Source organism: Pseudorasbora parva, chromosome 4, assembly GCF_024679245.1.
Source record: "Pseudorasbora parva isolate DD20220531a chromosome 4, ASM2467924v1, whole genome shotgun sequence".
NCBI lineage: Eukaryota > Metazoa > Chordata > Actinopteri > Cypriniformes > Gobionidae > Pseudorasbora > Pseudorasbora parva.
This window is the reverse complement of record NC_090175.1, coordinates 1,936,885-1,951,634: the sequence shown is the minus strand read 5'-3', so window position 1 is coordinate 1,951,634 and position 14,750 is coordinate 1,936,885. Positions and strand designations below refer to the sequence as shown.

At 40.2% G+C, this 14,750-nt stretch overlaps 1 protein-coding gene across 2 annotated transcripts; it reads right to left on the bottom strand.

Moving 5' to 3' along the window:
• Positions 1-590: 590 nt before the first annotated feature.
• On the bottom strand, positions 591-12,835 carry LOC137072629 (NACHT, LRR and PYD domains-containing protein 1 homolog). 2 transcript variants are annotated; one of them, XM_067440508.1, is made up of 4 exons: positions 12,727-12,835; positions 6,789-7,061; positions 5,092-5,170; positions 591-2,211 (listed from the first exon to the last, which is right to left on the bottom strand). In XM_067440508.1, exons 1-4 carry the CDS (start codon positions 12,782-12,784, stop codon positions 1,356-1,358), a joined length of 1,266 nt encoding a protein of 421 aa, XP_067296609.1. In that variant the 5' UTR covers positions 12,785-12,835; the 3' UTR covers positions 591-1,355. The 2 variants fall into 2 exon arrangements, with proteins under 2 accessions (XP_067296609.1, XP_067296610.1); XM_067440509.1 differs by having other exon boundaries at positions 12,699-12,829.
• Positions 12,836-14,750: the final 1,915 nt, after the last annotated feature.

Genomic DNA, 14,750 nt, shown 5'->3' with positions numbered 1-14,750 from the left:
TCAACCCCTCAATCTCTGGGTCTTGTCTTGGTCTCAACACACATTGGTTTTTGTCTCAGATTAGGTGGTCTTGACTACAAAACAACTGTTTGCTCAAAAAGCTTTTAGTAAACAATAATTTCCACCCAAGCTACAGCACAACAACATTGAAGGTTCAAGAAAGCATTAGGAAAACTGACCAGCGGCTTTAACAGCGCGAGGTGTTCGCTTGCGTGGGTTTTTTCTAAATGCAGAATGTTTTAAATTTACACAATTGTGAGTCACACTCAGTAGCTATAGCGCTGCAGTTGTTCACATGTACTTCTACATTATATGACTATATACGTCTAATTTGCATTTTTGTAGCTGTATTGTGTAAAATAGTAGCCGTTTCTCAATACCTTACCAGGTTAGACTCAGGAGAATGAACTCCAGAGGATGGGCTGATTTTTCAAAAAGAAGAGCAGTGTTCTTGATAGCGACACCATCCTATTTTTGTGTACATGTAAAAAATATTAAACATTAATATTTGGTTCAGGCAATGTGCGCATATGTACTCTGATTATCTTCACAGTAATGAAATGAAATATGACAAAACACAACCCAGTCTCTTTTTGTTAAAAGTTTTAATAATCAATAAAAGCTATTATAGTATAAGAAAAAAGGCAAACAATTTAGTCAAACACCAGTCAGCGCATGGCTTACATTCATCCCTAAACCCCTGTCATTTTTCACACAGAAGACTCACAAGAGCACATGCTAATGGCTAGAATGGCAACACTGCCTAACACAGGTGTGTAAAATGATCATTCGTCAAAATAATTATTAGCTATTGCGCTAGTAGAAACCCTTACAAGGAGAGGTAAGGTTAAACTCTTATTAAGGTTACAACAACATTTTCACAAGGAGTCAGCAGGAGGGACTCTTCCTCTAATTCTCCACACTCTCCAACGTTCTCTGTTCTGCTTTTGACTCCAAGAAACTCCCACAATGAACCGGAGAAAAGTCAAATACATCCTGGGACGTAACATCTCCACCCCTAGATTACGAACTTGAGCTTGCGGTAGTATCGTGAAGATGTTGTAAAAGGTACAGCTCCTCTTTCTGAAGAACGGAGATGAATTTCGCTTTCATGGCATCACTGTGTTTGCGTATAATGTCACAGATCTTTCTCATGCTCTCCTGACTGGTAAAAAAAACTGTGTGATTTCTGAATATGTTCCTCATTAATAATTGTTTGATTATGCAGTTTATCTGCAATTATCCAGACAGCTTTAACCCTCTGAATGAGATCTGGCCAATTGTTATAAAAAATTGTGGTTTATCTGCCTCATTACTAAGACGTGACTCGTTTCTCTTTCGATGAATCTGTTCATCTACTCAAGTTCATTTTTCTCAATTGTTGGAGTCCAAACAGTCTTCTTATCCTCTGCTCTGATAAGCGTCATCTGAAGATCATTCTCCAGACGTGTCTTGATCTTGAAGAAGTTTGGGGGAGTTTCTCTTCTGAATGTCATCCCTTCTTTGGGATGGATAGTGGCACCAGGAACAGCAAGAAAGTGTGGCTTTTTCATCTGAAATGGCCGGTCAGGTCTAGGATACTTGATTTGGTGACTTGATTTTTCATCCTTCTCAACTTTTTCTTTTTCACTGTCATCAAATGGAAAAATGTAGACATGTAGAATGAGAGGATCTTTATAAGGCATGTAGATAAGAAGATCGCAGTGTTCGTACCATTGCTTTATCCAACTTATAATCAATGTTTTCAGAGAGAAGGATGGTTGGACAATCTTGGCATGGAATCGGGTCAACTGCACAGGTTCTGTGGTTATTCCCTCTTCTTGTACGGTCAGGAGTTTCACAGCATCTTTGAGAGAGGGGTCAGACTCTCCTAAACAGGCGTAATGGGGCAGATGAACTTCCTCCAGTTTCCCTGAGATCACCGTCACGTCCATCACTGGAGCGATCCGGTGGCTTTGCAGCCTCTTCAGCTCTGTGTTAAGGAAGTATCCATCTACGGTACGGTACTGAAGGGTGACATTACAGTCACAGACCCATCGTATTCTGGTCCTGACACACTCGAAACGACCTGGGCCAGTGCTGACGCTGAACTTTGACCCTCTATCTGTACAGGCCGACGGCTCAATCGGAACCCACTGATCAGAATCAGCGATATGGACACAAGACTGACAGTTCAGCAGCGGGGGAACATTGAGCCCAGAAGGTTTGGACCTGTGGAGAACCAGAAGAAGACGGAATGAACAAGTGAGATGGTTATAAATAAAGAGAGTACCAAATTAAATAAATGATAAACTAAAAAAAACAACTCTCACCAGCTGGCTGGCAACTAACAATGATAAATACTTATAAAGAGTTTATTAAATCTCAGTTCACATTAATTTCAACATTTATTAACGCATCATTAAAATCAAACGTAAAACAATAATCTTTCTTCCCTTTCAGTCAAGTCACGTTTGACATTCAGGGAATGAGGGTTACATACATAACTGAGACGTTGAAAAACTGAAACTGAAATAATTTCTGAAAAACTTTCAACACACACAGGCAGATTGTCAACAAACAGGTTCCACTCCAAGGCATAAGCTTGTCTCGTAGATGGTGCTATCAACATTTGGTGGCATCCAACAGTGTTCCAGGAACGAACAAGGCAGAACTCACATTGCATCCCAAAGGAGTTATGTGAAGTATAACTGCTGATCCGTATGTCCACAATGCAAAAGAGGGGAACCAGCCCTCCTGAAAGGGGCTTTCTTAAGGAAACGACACAGGTTTCTGTTTAGGAGCTGCCATGGAAAAATGTATGGGATCCCCCCTCAGGGTAACTGATATATACTCAGCCTAACACTGGTACTCAAGGACTCAGTGGGAATAGGCCTGATGCCAGATGCTCCGCCACGTCAAGCATCGAGGGTGATGGAGGACTTGATAGTTCAGGACGCAGCAAGCCGAAAAGAACCTGGGCCTCCCAGTGATTCTACATATTTGAGGAGGCTATATAATCTGGCGAATGTGTTAGGTTTCGCCCAGCTTGCAGCTCTACAGATATCTGACAGCGAGGTGCCCTGTGCCAGCGCCCAAGAGGATGCAACCCTTCTAGTTGGGAAATTGGTGTTATTAAAGACTCACCCTAATGCCGTTCCACACCTGTAAGACCTCCGTTCATCTTCACACACAGTTTAAGATATTTTATATTTAGTCCGAAAGCGTATCCAAGTGTATACACACTATACTGTCCATGTCCTATGTGACATCAGTTGGTTAATTAGAATCTCTTGAAGCATCGAAAATACATTTTGGTCCAAAAATAACAAAAACTAAGACTTTATTCAGCATTGTCTTCTCTTCCTTGTTTGTGTTCAAACCTCAAATAAAGATTCAAACTGTTGTGAATCAGTGAATCGATCAATGATTCGGATCGCATGCCAAACTGCTGAAATCACGTGATACTGGCGATCCGAATCATTGATCGATTCACTGATTCATAACCGTTTGAATCCCGCTTAATAACTAAATATAAAACTGTTTCAATCCCACTTCCCGCTTCATAACTAAACATAGAATATCTTAAACTGTGTTCTGAAGATGAACGGAGGTCTTACGGGTGTGGAATGACATTAGGGTGAGTCATTAATGACATCAATTTCATTTTTGGGTGAACTCACCCTTTAAGTGTGCTCGCACCGAGCGGACAAGGCACACCTTGTGCTTGGTAAACCAAGGTGATGGCTTCCACTGTCTATTGGGCCATCCTCTGCTTGGAGACAGCCTTTCCCTTCTGCTGACCTCCATGACAGACAAAGAGCTGATCTGAGGTCCTGAAACTTTGAGTTCTCTCCACATACAGTCGCAGAGCGGGGATGGTACAGAGCAAGGCCAGGGGTGAGTCCTCCTCTGGAGGCAGTGCTTGCAGGTTCACTACCTGGTCCCTCAATGGAGTGGCAGGAATATCAACTGCATAGTCAGGCCGGGATCTCATTACCACATAGGTGTCACCCGGCCCAAACTCTAGGCATGGCACCCGAAAATGCCTGCAGGTCCCCATTCCTCTTGATGCAGCCAGCAGCAAAGTCTTCATAAAGAGAATCTTTAGCTTTTCTGACTGCAGAGGCTCAAATGGGGCATTCTGAAGTGCTCCGAGCATCAGAGCAAGATCCCAAGAGGGTATGGAGGAAAGTCAAGGAGGATTTAACCGTCACGCCCTCTAAGGAACCTGACCAGGTGGTGCTTCCCAACCGACTTACCTTCTACGGGGTTGTGATAAGCGGATATTGCAGCAGTATAAACTTTGAGGGTGGAGGGAGACAGCCTTTGCTCCAACCCCTGCTGCAGTAATGAAAGCACTGACATGATCAAACATCTTCGGGGGTCTTCTCGAAGAGAAGAACACCACTCCACAAACAGGTTCCACATCAAGGCATAAGCTGGTCTCATAGACGGTGCTCATGCAGTAATTATGGTGTTAACTACCTCTTGGGGTATGTAACCTAGAACCTCCGTGTCCGGTCCAGGGACCAGATATGGTGTTTCCAATGGTGATCCTTCCTCGGGAGAATGATTCCTAAAGAATCATTATGGGGCGGCCTGCTTGCGTCCAGCTCTTAAGTTTCTTAGGTAACCTTTCTTTCTGGAATACCCAGCACTGTTGTCACTACACATGTGGTAGTATGTTTTAAGGGGAAAGTATTAACAGGATAAAAAAAAAAATGAATAACCAACATTGGTCCTTGGGGGTACAATTTAAGGGTACCACCCCAGTGATGGCTACTTGCATATTAAAGTGTACAGTTTTGTAATCTTATTTCTTAGTGTGCAGCCGAAGAGTTACATGTTACATTTGCCGCCATCTACGAGTGGTTTTAATTTCATAATTAAAAGTATTTCAAAGTTTTTAAAATTATCAAGTTTATTATCCCTCTCACACTTGTGAATTTACCTTTAACTATTTTATCTTCAAAATGTTAATATAGTAAGATTAAGAAAGTCCATCATTTCTGAGGGAAAAATAACTAAGTTTGAGGCCAATATAAACTCCACTTGTTTCTGTTTGGTACTCTGACTGGACTTGCTTGGTTTGTGTGCACTGAGACTTACTTGTGACTTGAACATGTGTCACTTGTTCCCACCTCTGCTGTGTAATCATGAAGATCAGCTTTGCTGTCCACAATAGAGCCTTTGATAAAGAGCAAAAGACAGTAAAGAGTAAGCAAACTATTTTTTAATCTGTTGTACATGATAGTGATGAGAAGTTTAGATCATTTTATCAGCTCTTTCACACAATCATATTCAGTCTTTTTTGCTTTGTGAATTTGTGCAGTGTTAACGTGTGTTCATTTCAACAGCCAAACTACCACAACACATTCAGCTATGCAATAGCTTAAGTCTAATTACAGACTAATTCCAAAATGGATTGCCTTAATTATTTTCCTCAATTATCCAAACAATACCCCATAATGAAAACGTGGAAGAAGTGTGTTTTAAATATATATATATATATATAATACAGCTCTGTAAAAAAATTGAGAGACAACTTAACATGGATTTCTCAATGTTAAGTGGTCTCTTCATTTCTTCCAGAGCTGTATATATATCACAATTATTCACAGTTCAATGGTCTGTAGACCTCAGAGACAGGACTGTATGGAGGCACAGATCTGGGGAAGGATACAGAAACATTTCTGCAGATTTGAAGGTCCCAATGAGCACGGTGGCCTCCTTTATCCGTACATGGAAGAAGTTTGGAACCACCAGGACTCTTTCTAGAGCTGCAGCCCAGTCAAACTGAGCAATTGGGGAAGAAGGGCCTTAGACAGGGAGGTAACCAAGAACCTGATGGCCACTCTGACAGAGCTCCAGTGTGTTCTGTGGAGAGAGGAGAAAAGTCCAGAAGAACTACCATCTCTGCAGTTCTCCACCAATCTTGTTTGGAAGAGTGGCCAGACGGAAGCCACTCCTCAGGTAAAGGCACATGACAGGTTGCCTGGAGTTTGCCAAAAGGCACCTGAAGGACTCTCAGACCATCAGAAATAAATTCTCCGGCCTGATGAAACAAAGATTGAACTCTTTGGTCTGAATGGCAAGTGTCATGTCAGGAGGAAACCAGGCATCACTCATCCTTAGGCCAATCCTAACAATAAAGCGTGGTGGTGGCAGCATCATGATGTGGGGATGTTTTTCAGCGGCAGGAACTGGGAGACTAGTCAGGATCACGCTCTGGACCTCAGACTGGGGTGAAAGGTTCATCTTCCAACAGGACAACGATCCTAAGCACACAGCCAAGATAACAAAGGAGTGGCTACAGAACAACTCTGTGAATGTCCTTGAGTGGCCCAGCTAGAGCCAAGACTTTTAACCCGATTTAAGAGTTCTGGTTACAAATTTGGTGACAATACCACCTATTGATTAAAAGTTATAAGCCATTGTTTTACACAGCAAATAGCTTTATGTTTTTAACGGCTAATTAACCATTTAATGAACACTTGTTCTAACGGATGCTTGCAGGTATTTTCTCTTGTACCTACATAAGATTCGGTCCATGATTTGAGTGTGATTATTGGGTATAAATGTATTGTTCTGGAGAGACAGTGATCATTATTTCGGTTTTGAATCAGCTCCAACAGTGGAAGAAGCCTTTAAACTGATCAGATCACACACACACATCAGCTGAGCAAAGAGTATTGTTTGTTTCACAATTCACAATTACTCCATTCTTCACATTGAATCCATCACTGTACTAAACAGTCACTCCAGACAATGAAAGAAAACATTTCAACTTAATTTCTGAACATTACCTTCCTTGTGTTTTTTCTTTAACTCTTCAGCCAGATCATCCCGGTTTATCTTCCTCAGGAAGTCCACCGTGATCTTCACAGCTTCTTCTGGTCCAATACACGCCACCATCGTGTCCACTGTATCAAAGACATCTGCCTTCTCCATTTCAGGTGGAATGTGTTCATTATTCTTCAACTGCCACTGAAACTCCTTCAGATCATCTGGTCTTAGATCCTTGAGTGACTTCACGAGCAGTTCTTTAACATACGCCGTTTTCTTTCGCTGATTCATTTCTGCAGGACAGAGAGAAAAAGACCTTCAGTATTTCACTCTAGACACATGGATCTGAGCACTCAAATGTTATTTAAAAGATGAAGCTGCGATCAGATCAGATCAGGTCTCGTCTCTCAGAGGCTTCTCATCCAAACTCTTCTGTCAGTGATTTCTCAGAAAAAGTGTCACACACAAAACTAAAAAAAATAATAAGTGTGAAAAACTTTTTCTTGAAAGCCTGCTGCGTGCAAGAAGTGCCCCACACTATACACATTTCACATCACGACACTGCAACAAGTACTGGGAGAGGTAAATGTGTAGAGACATTAATAGGCATATTTATGAACATATTTATCTAAGTGTCTTCAACATGAATATTTACACAAATTTACGTGAATATTCTCGACATGTTTTATGGCATAATATAATATTCAAACCGGAGAGAAGTTTCTTGCAGATTTGCATTCTTCTACATTACACAATGATAATAATAATGACTAATTCAATCTTTTTCAAGAATACACAATTATAACATGTCAAGAAACCAGTCATTTTATGACAACAACTAAAATTAAGAGCGCATATACTCTAAAAGAAATCAAAGTAGCCTATTCCCTCAGTTTCCCAGCCACGTTCAGCACTGGCTCCCTCAAGATTTATGTGTAAAGCCATTGGTAAACATAACTCGACTAAACTTTGACGTTTTTTTTGACTGGCATTTTTTGACGGGTTTGACGTTGGATATTCGCAAATTTAGGGACTGTCTCTATTTCTATTTCTAAATAATCTTATTCCTGTTTGGGACAGAAACAAGATTTTAATCAGTATTTTGCCAAACCTCACTTCATTTTGATTTGATTTCCAGAAAACAAGAAAAAATATGTAATTTTATTTTATAGTAAATGCATCTTGATTTATGAATTTGTAGGTAATTAGACTGCAAACAAGACAAAAATACTCAATAAGAAAAGCATTTTACTTGATGTTGCTGTGTTTGGAAGGATTTCAGGACCAGAAGGAAGTTGGCCAACACCTTCCTGTCAAACAGAGTCTAATGAAATCTCCAAAGTTATGACATTGGTATACATGTTTCTAACTTTAATCACATTTGAAGGGAATGGCTTACAGTCATAAAACCAACTGTTAAGTGTTTATCTAGATGTCTGCTATGATCCACACCTTTTACATGTTTTGTATTTACTCAAATAAGCTGTCAAATCATGTGTAAATGTTGCTGTTTTCCACTACTGTATTAGACTGGGTAAACCCAGCCCGATCGGCAGCGATTTGATTTCCCTTCAGCTCGAGCTGGAAACCTGCACATACTTTTATCCTACAAATTTGAGGGGACCAATCATAAACCGGCTTATCCACCTGGCGCCATTGGCAGGGTTAACACGATGACGGATAGAGAAACGATGGATCGTTGGTCTGATTGGTTGAAGGACTATACAATTTTGTACAGTCATTTGAACTATGCTCGTTGATCACGCCTCTTGTGGTCTGATTGGTTGATGGTAGGGCTGTCAACGAATATTCTAAATTCAAATATATATTTGAATAGTTTATAATAAACGAATTTGGAAGGCGAAAATTATCATTCAAATAAAAAAAAAATTGGGAAAAAAAACGCCCGCGTTAGTAGAGGCCTGGCTGTCTGCTTTGCGAGTGGGCGCGCCTGAGGGTCCAGCAGGTCAGGCACAGCTTCAATGCTGAAAGTTGACGCGTCTTGCAGTGAAGATGACAGAAAGTGTAGAGCCCAACTCGGCCGCGGCAGAGAAAGCGATTTTTTAACCCTCCAAAATCTAAAAAGCCATGTCTGGAAGTATTTTGGACTTTGGTCGGTAGGAGGTAAAATTGTTGAGCCGCGAGATAAAGCTATATGCAAACTATGCAAGATACAGTTAGCATACCATGCCTTATTTTATTTAACGTTAAACAGAAACATTACTAAAGTTTAGGCTGCTGTACTGACTGAATAGATATTGCATGAATAAAGGATAAATGCACTGCTTCCACCTGTTTGATTATTTACCATTTCATGTCAAGGAAAAGTTCTATGTTTAGCAGAGCAGAGCTCGCTCGGAGCGCTCAAAATGCTGTAAAACTTAAATTAATATTAATAATATTTGTTTCAATCACTGATTGAAGCCTGCTATAGTTGGGACAAGAGTCGCGACCTTAAATTGTTGCACGAAACTCTTTATCAGCACTCAAAAGTTTGTTCATTTAAACCGTTATGCGCAGAGAAGGTGAGGGCGAGAGAGAGTGAGGTCTGCGGTCTGAGGTCTTGGTTATTAGTTGATTTACTTGTTTTTGTGTAAGTAATATGTTGTCAAATATGTTTAAACTTAAATAGACTACCTATACAAGTAGTTTTAATTTGTCCTGTTATTGACGTAATTAACAAAATGTGGAACCAGATGTCCAAATATTCGTGTTTTTTTTTTTTTTAGAGGGAATATTCAAACGTCATTTTTGAGCAATTTTGACAGCCTTAGTTGAAGGACTCTCCAATTTCGTACAGTCATTTGAACTATGCTTGTTGATCACGCCTCTTGTGGTCTTATTGGTTAAAGGACTCTCCAATTTCGTACAGTCATTTGAACTATGCTTGTTGATCACGCCTCTTGTGGCCTGATTGGTTAAAGGACTCTCCAATTTCGTACAGTCATTTGAACTATGCTCGTTGATCACGCCTCTTGTGGCCTGATTGGTTAAAGGACTCTCCAATTTCGTACAGTCATTTGAACTATGCTCGTTAATCACGCCTCTTGTGGTCTGATTGGTTAAAGGACTCTCCAATTTCGTACAGTCATTTGAACTATGCTCGTTGATCACGCCTCTTGTGGTCTGATTGGTTAAAGGACTCTCCAATTTCGTACAGTCATTTGAACTATGCCCGTTGATCACGTCTCTTGTGGTCTTATTGGTTAAAGGACTCTCCAATTTCGTACAGTCATTTGAACTATGCCCGTTGATCACGTCTCTTGTGGTCTTATTGGTTAAAGGACTCTCCAATTTCGTCAGTCATTTGAACTATGCTCGTTGATCACGCCTCTTGAGGTCTGATTGGTTAAAGGACTCTCCAATTTCGTACAGTCATTTGAACTATGCTCGTTGATCATGCCTCTTGAGGTCTGATTGGTTAAAGGACTCTCCAATTTCGTACAGTCATTTGAACTATAACCGTTGATCACGTCTCTTGTGGTCTTATTGGTTAAAGGACTCTCCAATTTCGTACAGTCATTTGAACTATGCCCGTTGATCACGTGTCTTGTGGTCTTATTGGTTAAAGGACTCTCCAATTTCGTACAGTCATTTGAACTATGCTCGTTGATCACGCCTCTTGAGGTCTGATTGGTTAAAGGACTCTCCAATTTCGTACAGTCATTTGAACTATGCCCGTTGATCACGTCTCTTGTGGTCTGATTGGTTAAAGGACTCTCCAATTTCGTACAGTCATTTGAACTATGCTCGTTGATCACGCCTCTTGAGGTCTGATTGGTTAAAGGACTCTCCAATTTCGTACAGTCATTTGAACTATGCCCGTTGATCACGTGTCTTGTGGTCTTATTGGTTAAAGGACTCTCCAATTTCGTCAGTCATTTGAACTATGCTCGTTGATCACGCCTCTTGTGGTCTTATTGGTTAAAGGACTCTCCAATTTTCGTACAGAGTCATTTAAAATGACTCAGAACCTCTTTATTGCATCGCAACAGCGTTAGACCAAAGATAAAAAGATTACTACTTCGATACACAGAAAAAGCAGGCAGCAAGTATGATGCTGCAAGCACAGTTGGGTTTGAGCAACGAAAGTGGTGGAAAAGACACGGTGTGCCACCCAGAGGACAACCCAAAACCCAAAAATTCACGCAAGGACAATCAATATGCACCTATTTGACATGTTTGACAAAGTTCTGGAGGAAAATGTATCGCATGGATTTAGGATTAACCCTACCACGTCACAAATGGATGCCTACCTCGCAGAAATCCCAAAACCTCTTCAATGCTGGTGTGTCAATTAAAGCAGAAAAGCTTATTTTTATAAAGAAGCACTTGCCCTGTTTCTAAAGCAGTAACCTTAATACTTTATAACAGCAAACAAACTGTTCATGAGTTTTGAAATGCGTCAAGTCATGTCTTAATCTTTATGTTAAACAGATATATGTTGATTTGAAATTATTTAATGTTCTAGTCCACAATACACAAGGACTTAATGAACTGTTCATGAATTATTAAGTAATTTTATCATAATATTCTATTGTTAAGAAGTAATGTTTATGCTCAATTTATTATTATCATTGGCTCAAACGTCTTGGACAATAAAAGAAAACAGACTGCACTTTAAGGGGAAAAGCAGACCATTTTGGCATCTGTTAAGTTTAATAAATAAATATGTTCTAATTTTTGTCAAATATGAGTTCATGTTGTTAATAAAAGAAATACTGTATAGCAAGTTTTTTTTTTTTTTATCTTGCTTCTCTTATAATGTTGGTCAGATGAACGTTAAATGGATCAAACCCATGTTTAGTGAAAATAATTTGATAAAATTAGTAATAACTAGCTAGTACTGTATAGTATTGTATGCAAGTGACAAGTATCGGCCAATAATAATTTGTTAAAATCGATATCAGCCCCAAAAAATCATATTGGTTCATCCCTACATCATAGTATTTTTTATTCTTGAAATTGATTATTAGGTACAGGTACTTTTTAACCCATTGGTTAATGGTAAATAATACAACATAAAAAAGGTACCATTGAATTCCAGCGGGAAAAATAAATGATGTCATTTCCTGAAAATGGTCTCCGTGGAATTGTGGTCTTTTTTGGAAGTCAGGAAATACATACTAACCAGATAGAAGATGTCTTCAGGGACACGGCAAGTTAACAAAATTAATAAAAACCTATAGTTTCACTTGATTTATATGAACGATTAGAGGCAGATTAGCCTAGACTAAAACATCATCTAAAAATATTTGAGATTTTTGTCACTTTATGGTATGTAGTTGATTACTTTGCACCGAGGACATGATAAAATACAAAAAAGTGTGTAAAATACCTCAAAATACTATTGTTTTAATGTCTATTATATCTTTTAAAGTGATAAAGAAGACCTGTAGGCCATTTCTTATGTGACTCAGTAAAAACGAGCAAGAAAATCAGAGACAGAAAAGTCACTGTTTAACAAGAACGACTAACCTAGTGAAGTTAAACGTCTAAATGTCGTGTAACTTTAGAGACGGTTCCTAAATCTGCCCATATCGAAGGTCAAGCCAACTTTATATGCCAGTGAAGTAGCGTATTAAAACGTGTATCAGACGCACCCATAGCCAAACCGCGAATTTTGTAGTAGTTAATAAGAATTATGTACTATTTAGATATTAATACGTTAATATGTTAATTGTTAAAAACGATTCCCATACATGTTTAATAAGTATAACTGTTAATGCATGCGAGTGTGTGCCGTGTTGTAGAACAAACCGTCAAAGTATTATCTGGGGTTTTGTTTACCACAGGCTTAATGTGTAGATTATTCATCGTCGTCTTGCCTCCCTCAAACTCATCATCTCTCTTATGATCCCCTGTCACTGCTTAGCACGAAATGTTCTGATGAGTTAAAATAATATTATCGCTGTTATTTAGAAACTTACTTTAGTTCCGTCGTGTTTTCTAGCCTACCTCGTGCAGCCCAAACGCAACCTCCTTCAGTTTCTGTTGAAGACAATACGGAAGTCATTTACCCTGCACTTCATCGACAGGCCACTATGACAAGCTCCAGAAGGAGCAGAATATCATTGAGCCTCATGTAAAAACGCCCAACTTTACAGCAGAAAACCACATATTTACCGCCTGGGACACATTGTGCTTTTGGGTTAATTTTCCCCTTCATGAGAACTGTGAGGGGGTGCATTTTAAATTATATTAAAGGGATAGTTCGCCCAAAAATTAAAATGATCCCATTATTTACTCCCCCTCAGATCATCATAGGTGTATGACATTCTTCTCTGAAAAAATAATGAGTTACATTAAAAATGTCCTGGCTCTTCCAAGCTTTATAATGGGAGTGACTGTGCATCCATCCATCATAAAACTGCTCCGCACGGCTCCGGGGAGTTAATAAAGGCCTTTTGAAGGCCGAATTTATGCGTTTATGTAAGAAAAATATCTATATTTTAAACTTTATTATGTAAATTATCTAGCTTCCCGCGAATCACCTTCCATGGAGCAGTTATATGATGGATAGATGCACTTTTATTGACTTCAAAAATGACCCAACAGTCGCTGCCATTTTAAAGATTGGATTAGCCATTTTTAATATAACTCCGATTGTATTCATCTGAAAGAATAATGTCATACACACCTAGGATAACTTCATGAAGTCATACATAATTATGGGCGTGGCCACTTGAGTGACAGGTGGATTGCCGTTGCTGTCACTACTGGCTGTTTGTCTGCTGTCTGTTCACTCCACCCACTCCACATGATAGCTCCACCCATTCCACATGTTACCCCCACCCACTTTGCATATAAACTCCACCCACTCCATTTGTTAGCTCCAGCCACACCACCTCTTAGCCTCACCCACACCATCTGTTAGCGCTACGTTAGCCCCACCCACTCGACCTCTTAGCCCCACACACTTCACATGTTAGCCCCACCCACTCTTAGGCTTTAGAAATGCTTTAGATTTTACTGGCGGCTTAAAAGGTGCATTAACGCCACCTACTGGACTGGAGTGTGGACAACAGCTTATTATGAAGGAAATATGATATCTATAAGGGGCGTGTCCACTAATGATGGTGAGAAGAGAGATATAGCCAATCAGCAGATAAGGGGCGTGTGTACTAATGATGGTGAGAAGAGAGAGTTAGCCAATCAGCAGTAAGGGGCGTGTCTACTAATGATGGTGAGAAGAGAGAGTTAGCCAATCAGCAGTAAGGGGCGTGTGTACTAATGATGGTGAGAAGAGTTAGCCAATCAGCAGTAAGGGGCGTGTCTACTAACAATGGTGAGAAGAGAGAGTTAGCCAATCAGCAGTAAGGGGCGTGTCTACTAATGATGGTGAGAAGAGAGAGTTAGCCAATCAGCAGTAAGGGGCGTGTCTACTAACAATGGTGAGAAGAGAGAGTTAGCCAATCAGCAGTAAGGGGCGTGTCTACTAATGATGGTGAGAAGAGTTAGCCAATCAGCAGTAAGGGGCGTGTCTACTAACAATGGTGAGAAGGGAGAGTTAGCCAATCTGCAGGTAAGGGGCGTGTCTACTAATGATGGTGAGAAAAGAGAGTTAGCCAATCAGCAGTAAGTGGCGTGTCTACTAATGATGGTGAGAAGAGAGAGTTAGCCAATCAGCAGTAAGTGGCGTGTCTACTAATGATGGTGAGAAGAGAGAGTTAGCCAATCAGCAGTAAGGGGCGTGTGTACTAATGATGGTGAGAAGAGTTAGCCAATCAGCAGTAAGGGGCGTGTCTACTAACAATGGTGAGAAGGGAGAGTTAGCCAATCAGCAGGTAAGGGGCGTGTCTACTAATGATGGTGAGAAAAGAGAGTTAGCCAATCAGCAGTAAGTGGCGTGTCTACTTACAATGGTGAGAAGAGAGTGTTAGCCAATCAGCAGTAAGGGGTGTGTCTACTAATGATGGTGAGAAGAGAGTGTTAGCCAATCAGAAGGTAAGGGGCGTGTCTACTAATGATGGTGAGAAGAG

Coding starts and splice junctions, on each gene's coding strand:
- LOC137072629 (XM_067440508.1), bottom strand. CDS start 12,784: ATGACTTCCGTATTGTCTTCAACAGAAACTGAAGGAGGTTGCGTTTGG. Junction 5,171..6,788: donor AAAGAAAAAACACAAGGAAG/GTAATGTTCAGA, acceptor TCTTTATCAAAG/GCTCTATTGTGGACAGCAAA. Junction 2,212..5,091: donor GACACATGTTCAAGTCACAA/GTAAGTCTCAGT, acceptor GGTTCTCCACAG/GTCCAAACCTTCTGGGCTCA.